This window comes from Macrobrachium rosenbergii, chromosome 31, assembly GCF_040412425.1.
Source record: "Macrobrachium rosenbergii isolate ZJJX-2024 chromosome 31, ASM4041242v1, whole genome shotgun sequence".
Classification (NCBI taxonomy): domain Eukaryota; kingdom Metazoa; phylum Arthropoda; class Malacostraca; order Decapoda; family Palaemonidae; genus Macrobrachium; species Macrobrachium rosenbergii.
The window spans coordinates 33,160,384-33,177,922 of record NC_089771.1 but is presented as its reverse complement, the minus strand read 5'-3'; the positions used below and the strand labels follow the sequence as shown (position 1 = coordinate 33,177,922).

Below are 17,539 nucleotides of genomic sequence, written 5' to 3'. Positions count from 1 at the left end.
ATAATAAAACCATTTATATATTAACTCTCCCTTCTTTCTTCCAATGTTTATTTTATTTTTCATCTATTTTATTAAACTAATTTGAAAATATAAAACGATTTAAATCATTTATGAAAATTAGGTAGATGACCAATAAAGTTAATTCACATCAAAACTGCAAAGCATCAGGTATAATAGTGTAAACTCAAATGACCTCTTTGTGACTTGACAATTAATACTAATTATCTCTCTTTCACTCCACGAACGTGACTTTCTTTTGAGACACCTTAACACTTTCAGGGACCTTGGGTACCTAAGACTGACAACCCCTGGTTTAATAATTTAGGAATACAGAAAAATTACATACAATACTTTGACATCAACTAATGTATGGCGTGTGTAGTCACGGGGCATACACTCTCAAACACAACTGGCAATAAGCAAAGGGTTTCAGAATCAGGCAGGTCACACCCCAAAAGGTCACGGGGTCAATCAAACGCCTTAATGACACCCCCTCTTAAAACCCCAAGGAAATAGGAAGCATTAAATAAATTGAAAATCTCAAGACGATAATGAGGGGTCCTTTACTTTTTGTGTTCCGACTTTCTATTTCCAAATCGCTGGAGTCGCTCACCACCTGTTATTAGGAATTGGTCTTATCTGACCTTAAATTACATTTATCTTCAGGTTGACATTCTAAGGGCCTAGGTTGTTTTCTTTCAATCTTGTCTGTCAAAATGTCTTTCTGTCTGTCTGTGTCTTTCGGCTCACAACAAGAGGGACAAAGTTTCTCCTCTTATCTGTCTGTCTTTTGACTGACAATATAAGAGCCTACGTTTCTTCCAATCCTGTCTGTCTGTCATGATTATCTTACGCTAACAGTATTGATTTGCTTAGAACCGTATGTTTGCACAATCCAAAGCTCTCTCTCTCTCTCTCTCTCCCCCTAACCATGACAATACGTCAAAAACAAAAATAAAAGAAGAAGCCACGAGCATTGCACAATTACCATTCGCACGAACCGGAAATGTTGCAAGAGGCTCCTACTACAGGGGATCCACCAGATGACGGAAGGAAGGATGTGTAGGTGTTCGTATAATGGGCTGTCATTAGTATATTCGCGGGATGAGAGCCTCTATTATGATAGTTTTACGTAGCCCACCCCACCTCTCTCTCTCTCTCTCTCTCTCTCTCTCTCTCTCTCTCTCTGATGGTATTGTATGTAAGAAACATAATACCCACTGTACTCGTGGAAAGCATTGAAGAATCATTCTGAAACTGCAATAACTTGTGTATTGATGTTTCACAAGCCCAATAAGTGGCATATCTCAATTTCGGAAATTTTGCAGATACTGCAGTTTTCCCTTGACTTACTACTGATTCTGCAGATACTGCAAATGGGACAACGTAAATAAAGCACTGAAGAATCATTCTGAAACTGCAGTAACTTGTGTATTAGCGTTTCACGAGCCCAACAGGTGGCATATCTCAATTTCTAAAATTTGCAGATACTGCAAATGGGACCCTCTACAGTAAATACTCATGGAAAGCATTGAAGAATTATTATGATACTGCAGTAACTTGTGTATTAGCGTTTCACGAGCCCAATAGGTGGCATATCTCAATTTCTAAAATTTAGCAGATACTGCAAATGGGACCCCCTAAATACTCGTGGAAAGCATTGAAGAATCATTCTGAAACAGCAGTAACTTGTCTATTAGCGTTTCACAAGTCCAATTGGTGGAATATCTCAATTTCAGCAGATACTGCAAATGGGAGCCCCTAAATACTCATGGGAAACATTGAAGAATCATTCTGAATCTGCAGAATTTTGCAGATACTGCAGTTACATCCATGTCAGGTCAGAATTGCACGCAAACATTCCAGCTGAATTGTCCCATATAAACCCGAGGCGCGATTTCGATTTCCACGACCACAGTCTCAAGCGACCACACCCAAAAATATCTCGCTCATCAACCTGTTTGAAGTGAGACAGAAAAACTCGTCTCGTCTACTTTTACCGCAAATATGATACACGAAGGGAATGATTAATTGCGAGATTCATTTGGTAGCCGCTCGAAGCTCCACTCTTGTTGACAGCAATGGATGTCTCTAAGAAGTCTCTAGAATTTTGCAAAAACACTGGCAATCGTTAAAAAGCACAAGAGCAAATTGTAAACAGGTAAGACTGTGAAAGCAAAATAGATGTGAGACAATCAGTAATAAAATGCAAATGCCAGCGTGTGTGTGGTGGTTGGGAAAGGTGGGGGGGAGGGTTATACTAAATGCAGATTACAAATAAACGAAAGATGGTCGTATGCAATGTGAAAATATTTTGGAAACACGAACCAATATATATCTATATATACATATATATACACATATATATGTATATATACATATTACGCTATTTTCTCCTCTTGAAGGTGAGGCGCCATACAAGAGAATGAGATTGCTAACCCTCCCTTCCCCCACCATTTTTTTTTACAGCTGACACTGGTTTCCATCATTGCTGTATCATACGCTAGCCCAGTGCTGTACCTATATACACAACTACATACAGAGAGAGAGAGAGAGAGAGAGAGAGAGAGAGAGAGAGAGAGAGAGAGAGAGAGAGAGAGAGAGAGAGAGAAATACCAAAACCCATCATTACACTCCCTAGGAATGACGTCAGTCCTACCCTATACAATTATGAGCCAGCGAAGCGATAATTACCCCCAAAGACTTTTCCTTGGTCTCCGACTTCAGGCGGCTCATTTGCATATTGGCGCTGAAGAAACCAGCAATCAATCAATGGCAACGCCATCAACTTGCGATGTCTAAATTGGACAGACGTGTACTCTCTTATGAAGGCCATTCCTTAAGAAAATGGATCAAATGGCATTGCCTTTGTACTATTTTTATTATTTCTAATACCGCAACGTTATTGCTCGCAATTGTAACAACTACTTTAGTTCTTTGTCCTTGTATAGGTACAATAATAACATTACTATGATTAAGGCAGTCTTTACCTTCTGGACGCAGGCCGATCTCGGGTTTAAATGACAACTATAATGTTGGTGATAGCAACTAACAATCGTAATTATGATTATCAATTATTAAAAATTACTGAACTCCTAAATTTAAATTTTCCACTTAAAGGTCTTTTTTCCTATAAAGTCTGTTCCCTTTTCATGCTTGGGTTAATAACAATAATGATCACTTGCTATTTCAGGTTTGCCTGGAGACCGATAATCCATTTTTCACTTCCTCGAAAGCTTAAAAAAAATGATTTGCATAACAACACATTTTTCAAAGCAAATTCATTCCTAAAAATATATTTGATACAAACCAACAAAGTGAGTATTACTTTCAATATCAAAGGAACAACAGTAAGACAAAGACACCCACAGTGCACAGACAAAGAAACAAAAAAACATACAGCACAAAAGCAGACAAAACAATGCACATGAAACCCAGAATAAAAAAAAGAACATCAGCAATACCTAAGAAAGAGCAGCAAACGTAACCACAATATCCTTGTACTTTCAGCCTCGTACCTTTTACTACGACTGTACTGTGGGAAAAGGAACAACACGAACACTCACGAATTGTGTGTCAGTGTTTTCAGAGAAAATATCCTGGGGAAAAAGAGAAATGTCTGTTTCATTTTATATATATATATATATATATATATATATATATATATATATATATATATATATATATATATATATATATATATATATAATATATATATATATATATATATATAGATAGATATATATAGAGTCCTTTGTGCTTTTGCTGGGAGACCATGGGACTGGCCAGGCTAGCTTTCCAAATCTAGGCACGTTCTCAGATAACAAAGAAATAACTCCTTGCGTCAAGCAACGTACGACACACCCTAGAGAGAGAGAGAGAGAGAGAGAGTAATTTGAAGACCATGAGACTTATATAACATCTGTTAACTTTAATCTGGTGAAGAATATAATTACCCTGTAGGAGAAAAAATACAAGACTGTAATTGTAAACAAATGTAAAATACACTTTTTAGTAATATACTGAAAAAAAAAAAGACTCGCTTGGGAAATTTATCACACCATGAATAGTGAAATACACAATGGGGTTTGGCCTCCACAAATGGATTTTAACATCGCCACTCAAGCTGGGATCATTCTGGAAAAGGTATAATTTTCTGTACATCCATTAGGAATGCAAGACGTTTTTCATCTTCCTAAAAAGCAAACAGTTTGTCAAATTCACAAGAGGAAAACCTAAAGCTTTTCCAGAAAAATGATTAGCAAGGCAAGACGTTTCGTCTCTAACTAAACCAGACGGGAAATCAAATTCACAAAAGGAAAACCAATGCACGAACCACACAGTGGCTCAACCCGAGGACTTGAAACCACTCCAGAGGAAGCTTTCCGGGAACTCGGGATTCTGCGAGTAATGGAACTCTTGGCAAATCGCTGACTGGTTCTCACGGCAGCTAATAAAACCGCCGACTTATAATTTATTTAAAAGAATTCGCCCAAGTCATCAGCACCATCATCAACTGACTGTGAAGGAGAGCAGGATTGCAACTGGCTGGGTGCTTTTAAATTGAAGAAATATTTCGATAAGTGAAGGAATCGCGTGAGCAAGAGGAAGGAAAGGGAGGTACTAAGTAAAAGTGAAAGGGAATGTCTCAAAGAATACGGGGACACAAATACGAAAAGCCCGTGGAATTCAGAACAGTCGGATGAAATATATATATATATATATATATATATATATATATATATATATATATATATATATATATATATATATATATATATAGAGAGAGAGAGAGAGAGAGAGAGAGAGAGAGAGAGAGAGAGAGAGAGAGAGAGTAGTTTAAAAATAAAAAAAATAATGTACCATGGAGAAGAACAAGGAACAAAGTATATCTGACGAAAGAGAATTTTGGGGGAAGGGGGAAAAGCGAACAAGGAAAACTGAGAGAGATGGGAGGGAGAGAGAACTCGTCCAATGAACGATGGTTTGGAAAAAAATTATGACTGCGCAAGATGGACGAAGAAAGGGAACAGAATGACAAAAAATAATACGAGGGACGAAGGTGAGAAAACTGATTGAGAGAGAGAGAGAGAGAGAAGAGAGAAAGAAGAAAAGGTGGACGATAGAAGACCACGAATGGAGAAGAAGGGAATGGAGAAGGTGGTAACAGATGAAAGGAGAGAAAAAATAGGAAGGAACTGAAGGAAGAAGAAAGAGCCTGAAGGAATAAAGAGAAGACCTGATGCAGAAAGAATAAAAGAATATATATAGCTATGATGTACAGGCACCTACTTGTGCCTGTAACGATACTTGTACAAATAAAAAAAAAAAAGTCCTTGTGTCACAATACAGAAAATTATTACGGTAACAAAACTTCTGCAATGGATAAAAATAATGACATCAAGTATAAAAATAGCTCACAAAACCGCCATAAAAATTCACAATAATGCCTTTGCCAGCTGAACCACGACAATAAAAATGGAAAACAAGAATATACAAATGGTTGCAATACCGCAACGCAGTAGATGCTGGCAAATACCAACTCTTTTCTCAAAACCCTGATGCAAAAACTGAACGAGCAATGTTTTACATCAACTCGTTAACAGAATATACACGACTGAAGAACATATGGATACGCTAAGGCAAAAATTAAGAAACGTGATAATTCAAATCAAAACCTTCTTTGGTAACCGCCTAAATGACACTACCTGCCGCAGCAGTATTTTGATACTGGCTTGGAAAATATTTACACGAATTTACAAAAGGAAGAGTAACTAAGGATTTACATTTCATTACAAAGCTTACAGCCAGCATAATATTATGAGAGAGAGAGAGAGAGAGAGAGAGAGAGAGAGAGAGAGAGAGAGAGAGAGAGAGAGACTTACATAAACATGAGAGGTGGTAGACAATATGACAGCTGGAAACATTCACTGTCAGATCTGCAAGAAAATTTCTTACATGTCTAGAGTGCACAACCTACGTCAGCCTTTGTTGGCAGATGTTATTATGAAATCTGGCGGCCAGACAATAGATCCCAGGGCACAGACATGAGAACAAACAAACAAACAAATCCGGATTCATCACAACAAACAATTTTTCTTTAAATATTCACTGGTGTATACCACTATGTTTACAGTCCCATAAAGACTGAGCATAGCATTAATACAAGAGTAACGCACCAGTATAAAACCGCGAAAAATGAAGCAAGAGTTAAAACGATAGCTTCGCTGAACAGCCGTTATTTTCTGTGGGCAATGTAGCACCCATGAAGGGCAATAATTATGATTAAACACATACGCCGAGCACCAATTAGTTGAGGTATATGACATCACCTACAGACTACACAACAGTTGTGGGGTCAGAACGAATATCAGTAATTCTGGAAAGGTAACAATTAGCCTAATTAATGACCAGAATATAAATTATGGCAGATGTTTTAACTTTCACGGATTATTGAAGAAATTCCTATAAATCTGTTCTCTATTAATGCCTTCCTTCCAGTCTCCTCGAGAGAAGAAATGGGTTAAAGTACTTCGTAGATATCTGCCATGATTTTGAAATGCCGTAATTCGTGGTTTTACTTTTTTCTATAAAAACAATTAAGTATCTTTTAAAAAACGGGTTAAGAATAGAAAATTTCAACGTTATGTATTGGGCAGTTTTTATTACAAAAAGTAATAGAAAAAGTCCTTCAGTTCATTGTATAAATACGCAAATATATATTATATATATTTATCTATAACATGCATTAAAAACAAAGATGCAAGTGTACTATTTTTTTTGGAGTAGCCTATATTTATTCAATATTCCTTTAATTCGTGTTTCTGCTGTAATTTATAATCCATTATTTCTTTCCCATAAAATACTATGCACATACGGCTATCACTTTTGGCACGAACATGTGTCGACTATATATTTATGTCTTCACAGAGGCAGGCCACTTTTAGAACCACCCACTTCTCTCTCTCTCTCTCTCAGTAACCAATACTGCCCTAAAATGGAAGATTGCAGTACCTGCAAAAATGCAAAACTGAGAAAAATGGTAGATACTGCAGTTTTCCCTTGCTTTACTACTGATTTTGCAGACACTGCAAATGGGACCCACTAAATACTCATGGAAATCATTGATGAATCATTATAAAACTGCAGAAACTTGTGTATTAGTGTTTCACGAGCCCAATAGGTGGCATATCTCAATTTTGAAAATTTTGCAGATACTGCAGTTTTCCATTTTAGGGCAGAATGTACGACCTCAGGTTTTTTTGCTAACATACATGCGAAATATACCTGTCAAACTATGTAATGCAAAAAGAATAAAAGAATATAACTTTTAATAATCAAGAGAATTAAACAAAAACTTCTTATTCGCCATTCCCACTGTAATCCAATCGAGAGAATAAAGAAATAAAAAAAAAACAAAGAAAGGCATAAACATTGTACGTCGTGACCGAGCTGGCAAGACGGGAGGTCAATATAAGGATGGGAATGTCGATTTGCCCAGCGTTTAAACTCGAGCGGCTGACAGGTCGGAATGCGATGGTAGAACTTGATAGGATTGGGCACAAAGACTCGGAGAACTTACACTTGGATGAAGTAATGAAGAGCGAAGAAGTTAAAGAATATATAAATGAATATTAGACTAATGTATATATATATATATATATATATATATATATATATATATATATATATATATATATATATATATATATATATATCTATAGAGAGAGAAAGAGAGAGAGAGAGAGAGAGAGAGAAAGAGAGAGAGAGAGAAGAGAGAGAAGAGAGAGAAGAGTTTGCAGGGCAGTCTCCTTCCAAGGCAAAATTTTAATTTTAAGATTTTCCGGCTCGGAACTGTGAATCCGTGAAAATTTGAAACTGCGAAATAGGAAAGCAATGGACGCAGGCCTCAGAACTTTGCATAAAAATAAGATTAAGCACTTGCAGGCCGAACCCCCAATGAAACAAGTGTGTTCTGTTTTTCGTATCTATATCACTGCCTATTTTCGAAACCATTTAAAATTTCTCATTTAGATACAACCCCCTAAATTGGTGGTTTTTTCTCGATTTATAAATGATCTCTAAAGATTACAAATGATCACAAGAAACAAAAAATATGTTGAAATTTAATTTCACAAGAAATTAAACGTTTCACTGTCACTACATCCTGTGCTGTTATTGAATATACAAGAATTAGCGATTTATCATTTGCATAATGACATAACCCGCTACCTATTCACAATACATGTACCTCTACCTTAGCAGACTGGTTATCTGATCAGTCTATAAATTTAGTGGAAAACCATATATATATATATATATATATATATATATATATATATATATATATATATATATATATATATATATATATATATATATATATAATATAATATATATAATGTGTGTGTGTGTATGAAACAAGATATAAAAATGTCGTCATTCAATATTGCTCACAAATAAACTTCACTGGAAAAAACTTTTGATGTCAAAGTACCGGAAATGATCAAATCAAATTACTTGTTTTAAATCTCTAACCTAACAAGTAATTTTCGGCTCATCTTTCACTGAATGTCTGACGTAACGACGACTCTCGGCTAAGAGGGCGAAGCTCCTAAAGGAATCATCTCTAGGAAATTGGGAAGGTGGGATTCCCCGCGAGCAGGCCAGGGTGAGGAGGTATATACGTATGCGCGTGACAGAGAGAGAGAGAGAGAGAGAGAGAGAGAGAGAGAGAGAGAGAGAGAGAAGAGAAGTGGCTGTTACAGTAAATATATAATTTTTCTCTGCCCTTTCAAATGGTTAATCCTGGAAAATAAACTTCATACATACGTCAAAATTTGGATGAAAATAATTCACAGCAGGCAGCAACTGAAGTTATAGCCGCTTTCTGGCTAGGATTAAGAGTAACCTTTACTGATTTCAGTCTTACTCAGCCTTCATTATTCATAACGGTACTCGAATGAAAAAAGAAGTTGCCGAAAAGATATGTTTTAAATCTACGAAGCCGTGATCTATAACCGTGCTTGGATAAGTACTGTTGCAGCGTTGAAATCACTATCTTGACGCACTTCATAAAAGCAATCATAACCGAGCTTGGATAACTACCGTTTCAGCGTTGAAATCACTAGCTGACGTACTTTATAAAAGCAATCATAACTGAGCTTGGATAACTACTGTGTCAACGTTGAAATCACTATCTTGACACTTCATAAAGCGATTATAACCGAGCTTGGATAACTACCGTTTGCAACTAAAACCGAGTTTGGATAACTACTGCTTCAGCGTTGAAATCACTACCTTGCCGTACTTCATAAAGCAATTATAACCGAGCTTGGATAACTACTGTTTCAGCGTTGAAATCACTATCTTGACTTTCTACATAAAGCGATTCCCATTTTTAATTATCAGCGGTCAAGAATACAGAGAGAAGTTCAGCATACTATATTTCTGTTTTCTTTTCTACTTTCTTTGTCCATATAACCTTTGCATCAATCAGTCGGAATCTGGCTTTATTCTATCACATCCAAGCTTAATAAACGATGTGAATGATAAGCCTTTAAATCAAATTTATCGAACTCCCTCTATACTTCAACTACTTTTGACACTTCAGAGGTCAAAAGTTTTTATCCGAATTTTTTATACTCCTGTCAATTACATGCAAAACCAATTCACTGACACATTTCTACAACTAATACAACCACTTCTTGCTCTCCTTAAAAAAAAAAAAATTACAACTGCTACCACCGGTTACATATTCATTTTAGTCAATCTATCATTATTATGATTTTTTCTCCGATAATTATAGAGAGCAAGGCCAGTCCGCTGACTAATCTGTATGCAAAACACCAGATCGTTATTAGACAAAACCACTTAAAAGCAAATTTCATATTACAACATTCCCAACCAAAAAGTTGAAACTACGAGAGAGAGAGAGAGAAGAGAGAGAGGAGAGAGAGAGAGAGAGAGAGAGAGAGAGAAATTTTAAACTAGTATCATTAAGCAATTCGTGGCAAATTTAAATGCGAGCGAGAGAAATTTTAAACTAGTATCATTAAGCAATTCGTGGCAAATTTAAATGCGTTTTCCGTTTTTCAAGAGAGAGAGAGAGAGAGAGAGAGAGAGAGAGAGAGAGAGAATGTTTAAACTAGTTTTATTCAGCAATTCGTGGCAAATTTAAATACGTTTTCCGTTTTTCATGATAAAGAGGTAAAGTGAGAGAGAGAGGATGACCTTTTAACTAAACTCCTGTCATCATTTCATCCCTAGTCCAGTTATTTACACACAATTTCACCTCATCATTATTTACTTAAGTCTTCTTTCACTTTACCGCCTCTTCTCGAGCACAACGGATGGACTCTGCTGGAAAACGAAGAACGGAAATCCCCCAAAAATCACCTTCCTGTAATCCCTAAAAACCCCTTCCTGTAATCCCCAAAAAATCACCTTCCTGTTGAAGATAGCGCTCCCCGACATCCGCAGCATTTCCAGGGATACAATCAAGTATGACACATACTTTATTGCATCCCCTGTTTAAACTCGTAAGAACCCGAATGCTGGAAAATGCAACAAAGCGTGCAAGGGCAGTCTGAATTGAATTGAATATAGAATTTATGTCAAAGGCCAAGCGCTGGGACCAATGAGGTCACTCACCGCTGAAACGGAAATTGACGGGAGAACTTTGAAAGGTGTAATAAGGAGGAAAACTTCGCAGTTGCACTGTGAATCAGTTGTTGGGAGAGGGTTAAGGAAAGTAAGATGGAAGAAAAAGAATAAGAAAGGAGGTGGAGTAAAAGGAACGAAAGGGGTTGCAGCTAGGGGCCGAAGGCACGCTGCAAAGACCCTTAAGTAATGCCTACGGTGCACCGCATGAGGTGCACTGGCGGCACTTACCCCCTACGGAGACAAAAACTAGGAAATCAAAATATATAAAAATAAACAAATGAATAAAATGATATCGCCATGATGTTTTTTTGCGGAGTGCATACAGACATGAAAATAGGCTAGTTTAAGTCGCTTCGGATAATGACAGAATGATTGGGATGTTTTTCAAGATGGTAAATTGCCAAGATTTCAAGGACATGCAAGTTTTCAAGGACATATTATATGTCCATCTCGGATGTTACGTAAGTTTTACTACAAAATTGAAAAATACGAAATATGATTTATGTGCCCTTCCTTGATATTACATATGTTTTAATACATAATAATTTGAAAATATGAAAATTTGAACAAATCCTGGAAATCGTATAAAGTTTTAATAAACAGAAAAACATTAAAACTTAAAACGTGTCTGTTGGATGACTTCGTCCTCTAAAAACCCGTAAAAACTGGATAAAATACAATAAATAAAAACAAAAAAAGTACAATCGCACATAACAGACCAATCTGACTTTAATAAGGCGGTAGAAACGTACAAACACACTTCACAAAGGTCTCAAATACAAAATATGAGTCACACACAACAAACATAAAAGGACGCAGTAAACAATGATTTCTACGTGAATCATCAAATTTCTTTTTATTTGTTATCGTTATAGCGAATACACAGGAATTAAAAGCTTTTAGATCCAAGTTTGTTAGTTTTCTCAGGCTTTTGTCCCAGAGATTTATAAAGACGCAGTTAATAATAACTTCTATATGAATCATCAAATTTCTCTTTATTTCTTATTACTATGGCGACTACGTAGGAATTATGGCTTTTAGATTTATGTTTATTGGTTTTCTTGAGATATAAATTTGTCCATAAGATTTATTTTTTAGGTTAGAGCACATCTATTTGTTAACAAATTACGAACGGAATTCGCAGAGAAATAACCAAGAACTTATAATACAAGAAACGGCAATGGATTAAGACTTTTCTGAACATCTCTTCAGCTTCAGGTCTTCATCCAGATAATTGCCAAGCAACGCTTGGCATATCAAGGCAGGTTTAAAGGATTTCCCAGTCTAAATGAAAATTAAAAAGAAAGGGGTCGAAACGTTATTCTCTTCCCCACCCACCCAAAAAAAGAAGAAAAAACTAGGGGTTATTCGGTCTTCCCCAGGTTCGTCGTTTCGCCCATGACCGCCGTCAGTGACTCCACCCCTCTCTCCAGAGCACCCTGGGGGTTCAGACAAAAACCACCCCATCCCAAATCTGGTTCGTGGTCAGGTAAAGTCCCGTTCCAGGACGCAGACCGTCTCCATTTCTTTCACCTGTCAATGAAGTTCCCAGAGTTTGGTATGTTTTTTTTTTTTTTTTTTTTTTTTTTTTTTTTTTTAGGTGGGGGAGAATGTGTTTTTATATTGTACTACTCAGGACTGGGAAAACCTTAACTTACCCTACTTTAAAAATCTGTGATACGTATATAAGCACATTATATATATATATATATATATATATATATATATATATATATATATATATATATATATATATATATATATATATATATATATATATATATATATATATATATATATAATGCACACACATTATATATGTGAGTATTATATATATGCACAAATGAAAGCAAGCATAAAAATTGCATAACATGCTTCTACGATTCCTTTCTATAGTCTCCATAAACAATGGAATCTAGTTAGACTCCAAAAACAATCGAATCTAGAAGCCTTTTAGCTTCCAGCTTATCATTATTTTATGTCTTCATTATCCAGCTAATTCCTCCAAACGACCCCAGAACATTACAGATCATCGATGCTGTCACAGTCTTCATTATATTATAGTTTTCCAAAGTCTAAACATCATCATCTTGATCATCATGTTTTTAACACAAGTAAAAAATGCGCCAAAGTTTATTCGGCGCAATCGAGTTTTCTGTACAGTGTATAATCAAGGCCACCGAAAATAGATCTATCTTTCGGTGATCTCGGTATAATGCTGCATGAACCGCTGCCCATGAAACTCTCAGCCGGCCGTGGTGGCCTGTCCTATATCGTTGTCAGAAGCAAGATTATGCCTAACTTTAACCTTAAATAAAATAAAAAAATACTACTGAGGATAGAGGGCTGCAATTTGGTAAGTTTGATGATTGGAGGGTGGACGATCAACGTATCAATTTGCAGCCCTCTAGCCTCAGTAGTTTTTAAGAGCTGAGGGCGGACAGGAAAAGTGCGGACGGACTGACAAATAGTCATCTCAAAAGTTTTCTTTTACAGAAAAATAAAAAAAAGCGGAGATGGGGATGTGAGTGGATCCCTCCATTTCCTACACTACCTCTACTACTTTTAGTAGCAGTAGTAGTAGCAATAAGAAAATAAACACCCGCAGAACCTTTTAAATGATTCACCTACCTCTATCTGTTAGCTATCACTAACCAGCTACCTCTATCTGTTAGCTATCACTAACCAAAGTAGAGGCCTGACAAGAATACATAATCACTTAAGGTACCACTTCTACAAGATGGGTCGTATTAGATAGTGCGTAAACGACCATATGGATCAGCTGATAACTGCAACAAGGTTTCAAAACGTTAACGAGAGAGAGAGAGAGAGAGAGAGAGAGAGAGAGAGAGAGGACACTTATCGGTCATTTATTGCACAGGAACATTGACATTCGCCGGGCATTTACTGCACTGAACATAGTTACACATGGAGAGAGAGAGAGAGAGAGAGAGAGAGAGAGAGAGAGAGAAGGAGGCGACGATCGCCGGTCACTTACTGCACTGGAACTTAGTTATAAATGAGAGAGAGAGAGAGAGAGAGAGAGGAAATTCTATAAACACTACAGATCCCTCAAAATACCCATGTCATAATACCAACAGGAATAACATCCGCAAAATATTTTCCTATACCCACGATTCTCACGCTAAGAAGTACTGACACTCTTCATTATGAAAATACAAATAAATATTTAAAAATAAATATTGAGCAAAAATCTTGATACTCTTCATTATGAATATAAAAATATTGAAAAATAAATATTGAGCAATATCACCGAATATTTAAATCAATTCGGCTCTTATTTCACGGGCCAGTGCCTAATACCAGTCTCAGTCTCTCTCTCTCTCTCTCCTCTTAATTCAGAAATTACCCAGTTAATGGTAAAAACAAGCAACAGGAAAATCTCAAAATATTTTCCCCTTCCATCTCTTTCTTACGTTTCATCCTACTCCTATTCATCTCTCTGAGGGATGACAAGGATTTTCCCAAAACCAACACACCCCCGCCTACGTGACGGGCTGACTTGACTCAGCCAGCGTTACATAATGGCATTATAATGTCCGGCTTTTTCATTAAATAACAATTTCGTGGGTTAATAAAAATGATCAATGATATCAATAGTTACTAGAACCGTTGATTTTGTATTTCTGAAATTCAGTTTTAGTTTTCTGTAAAAGAAAACTGTTGTGCCACACTTTTGTCTGTCCGTCCGCACTTTCTATCCCGCCCCTCAGATCTTAAAGCTACTGAGGCTGGGGGCTGCAAATCGGTATGTTGATCATAACCCCAATCATCAAATATGCCAAAGTGCAGCCCTCTAGCATCAGTGGTAGTTCTACTTATTTAAGGTTGAAGTTAGCCATAATCTTGCTGGCAACGATATAGGATAAAGCCACCACAGGGCCGTGGTGAAAGGATTTCATGGGCGCAGCTCATACAGCATATACCACTGACCACCTACAGACAAATCTAATTTCGGTGGCCTTGATTATACGCTGTATAGAAAACTCGACTGCGTCGAAGAAACTTCGGCGCATTTATTACTTGTTTACAACAGTAACTACAATAATACTCGCTGTTCAACAGAGGAAGTATAATTCATCCAATATATAATTTCCGGTTAACGACATAATTTTGTCAAAAAACTGATTTTCCGAATTTGTTCTGAGAATGCTGTGATGTACAAAACTTGCAGACTTTTTTTTTTAATCTGTTGCGTCCCAAAGAAATTTGTTGCATTGTTTGTACAGCATATTTTAACATTCCCTTTCTAAATGGATCGCATGCCAACACTCATTATTTATGTATGGATTACTGACATTGATGGCATCTTTTATTCACTATATATAAAATTTAACTAGCTCTCTCATACACCCATACACATACATAAAATCGCGTTTTTATCCTCTCTCTCTTTCTCTCATGAACTCCCACGAACAGCCTCATTTTGACTTTTTAGTTTATTGAAGTATCACAAAATTATTGAAGCTTTTCTGATTTTGAAAAGCAATAAAACTAAATATTGATTATTTAATTTACCATAAGACTCTGTGCATCCATTTCCAAAGGAACAACATGAATTAGGGTGAATGGATTTACATAGTCATTAAGAGAGAGAGAGAGAGAGAGAGAGAGAGAGAGAGAGAGAGAGCAGAAACAAGTGGAAATAAGAAAAGAGAGAAAAAAAGGGGGACATGAGACGCAATGATTAACGAACGTGAATCGAACACTCTTTGGTCTTTTGTCAAAAACAAAAAAAAAAGTCGAAGGGTGGCCAGGGAGATGAGGAAGGGGAGTGGTCGAGAATTGAGGGGGTGGGGGTGGGGAGTCGCAAAAAAAGAGCCTGGGGCTGTCATGGTGTGGCTTTTTGACGGTCGTCCTTGGATGGGCGAACTCCAGTTCCGCCTTCTGAGTCGTTTCCAGAGCCTGCAAAGTCTTCCCTCTTCTCTCGTCCGATTTCTCGGAATTCTTATTATTAGATATTTCCATTTTGGGGATTTCCAAAATCTTTCAACAATCCCTTTTTTTTTTTTAATCAATGACTGACCTGTTTTGAGTTGTGCGAAGTTTTTGGTTGTCGTAATTGTTTTTATATCTCATTTGCCAATTGAAGACTATTATTAGTGGATTAAGTTTCAGTCTTCTATATGAATCTGATAGCAGGCACTTTCATTTTTCTTCTGAACTGTTAAATCTTGTATTGTATAATTATGCGTCAGAATTAACGTGCGCTTTTGTTTACGTGTGATAAAATAAATTTCTTTCATTCTTAAGCCACTCCTTATTGAAATACATAACCATTCATATAAAACACACACACACACACACACATATATATATATATATATATATATATATATATATATATATATATATATATATATATCTTCCAAATGCACACTTCGATTAGGTTTCTTAATCAAACGTAACTAATTTCCCATTATCCTAAACTTATTTCACTCTGACATGACATTTCTTTCTGTTCTACAAAACTAACCACTCAGATGAAACAAGCCAATACAAATCGAACATAACACAATGACTGTCGGGTTCCGCAACCGCTTTCCGAAACCGTCTGGACCCCGAAAGAAACCCCCATTTAGCTCCAGACGAAGGCTGCTGTTTGGTGGAGGTGGTGGAGGTAGGGACGGTGGTGTTCGTTCAGTGATTCGCCCGAGTTTCGAGAAACGGAAACGCTTAGGACTTAGCGGCTTGTTTACGTTTCCATTCGAGGTCATGAACGCGGCTACGGAATGAATGCTCGTCCATACTCTTGTCTAAGATGCGTGCCGTCGACCCAGCATATACTAATTCTATTTTTGCTTCTAATAATAATAATAATAATAATAATAATAATAATAATAATAATAATAATAATAGTAGTAGCATGAGTCTTGAAAAGGTGAAACAAATCAACAGTTATGTATATGTACATGCATTTAATGATACATCTGTACACAGAGACTTCGGGAATCCGTTCGATTCCCATTTTCAATCTGAGAATCGAACAGATTCCCGAAAGCTCTCAGTACAGATTTATCTATATATGTACATATACCTAACTGTGGATTTGTTTCTCCAATAATAATAATAATAATAATAATAATAATAATAATAATAATAATAATATAATAATAATGTCAAAACAAAATGCATTAGTAAAATTTATATAAACAAAACCTCAAAATACAGTAATAAAATGATAATTCGAACAATAGGCACCAAGGTAATAAAATACGGTTTACCGAATCCCCTTCTCCATTACCATAAAGGTTCTGCGTAAGGATGCGAGAGTAAGAGCGCACACGCGCGCGCAAGTTGAAGGCGAATGAATCGAAGCGTTGCATAAGAGATGTGAGTGAACCATTAAGAATAACGCTGCGGCTCGCTCGCTCTCTCCCTCTCTCTCTCACCCGCCCATCCACCCACACGCACCGGACCTTGGTCAAGGTTAGGGTCAGGAAAGTAACAAAATATTTGTATCCTTTTGCATTTTATCTTATTTTTTCGATGTTACAGTAACATACACAAGGTGTGCCTTTTCATTTATGAACGAAAGTAAACAGCACCGATGCCAAAATTAACATGTATATTATCTTGGGTTCAACAAGACTTTTCTGATCAAAAATTACGTAAAATAAACATGTTATGAACTCTGTAATAGTGTAAACACCATCTATTATCAACTGATGGAGTTTTCCTTGGTGTTGACCAGTTAATAACAAAACACCATCTACTGTCAACTGATGGAATGTTCCTTGGTGTTGACCAGTTAATAACAAAACACCACCTACTGTCAACTGATGGAGTGTTCCTTGGTGCTGATAATAACAAAACACCATCTACTATAAACTGATGGAGTGTTCCTTGGTGT

General features: G+C 36.5%; 1 protein-coding gene across 1 annotated transcript in view; it reads right to left on the bottom strand.

The window, feature by feature from the left end:
- The window catches only part of LOC136855521 (dual oxidase-like), a 163,056-nt gene that overhangs the window by 43,949 nt on the left and 101,568 nt on the right, over nt 1-17,539 (bottom strand). The window contains 1 exon segment of the mRNA XM_067132636.1: nt 10,283-10,294. Within this exon segment, the coding sequence (XP_066988737.1) occupies nt 10,283-10,294 (12 nt within the window).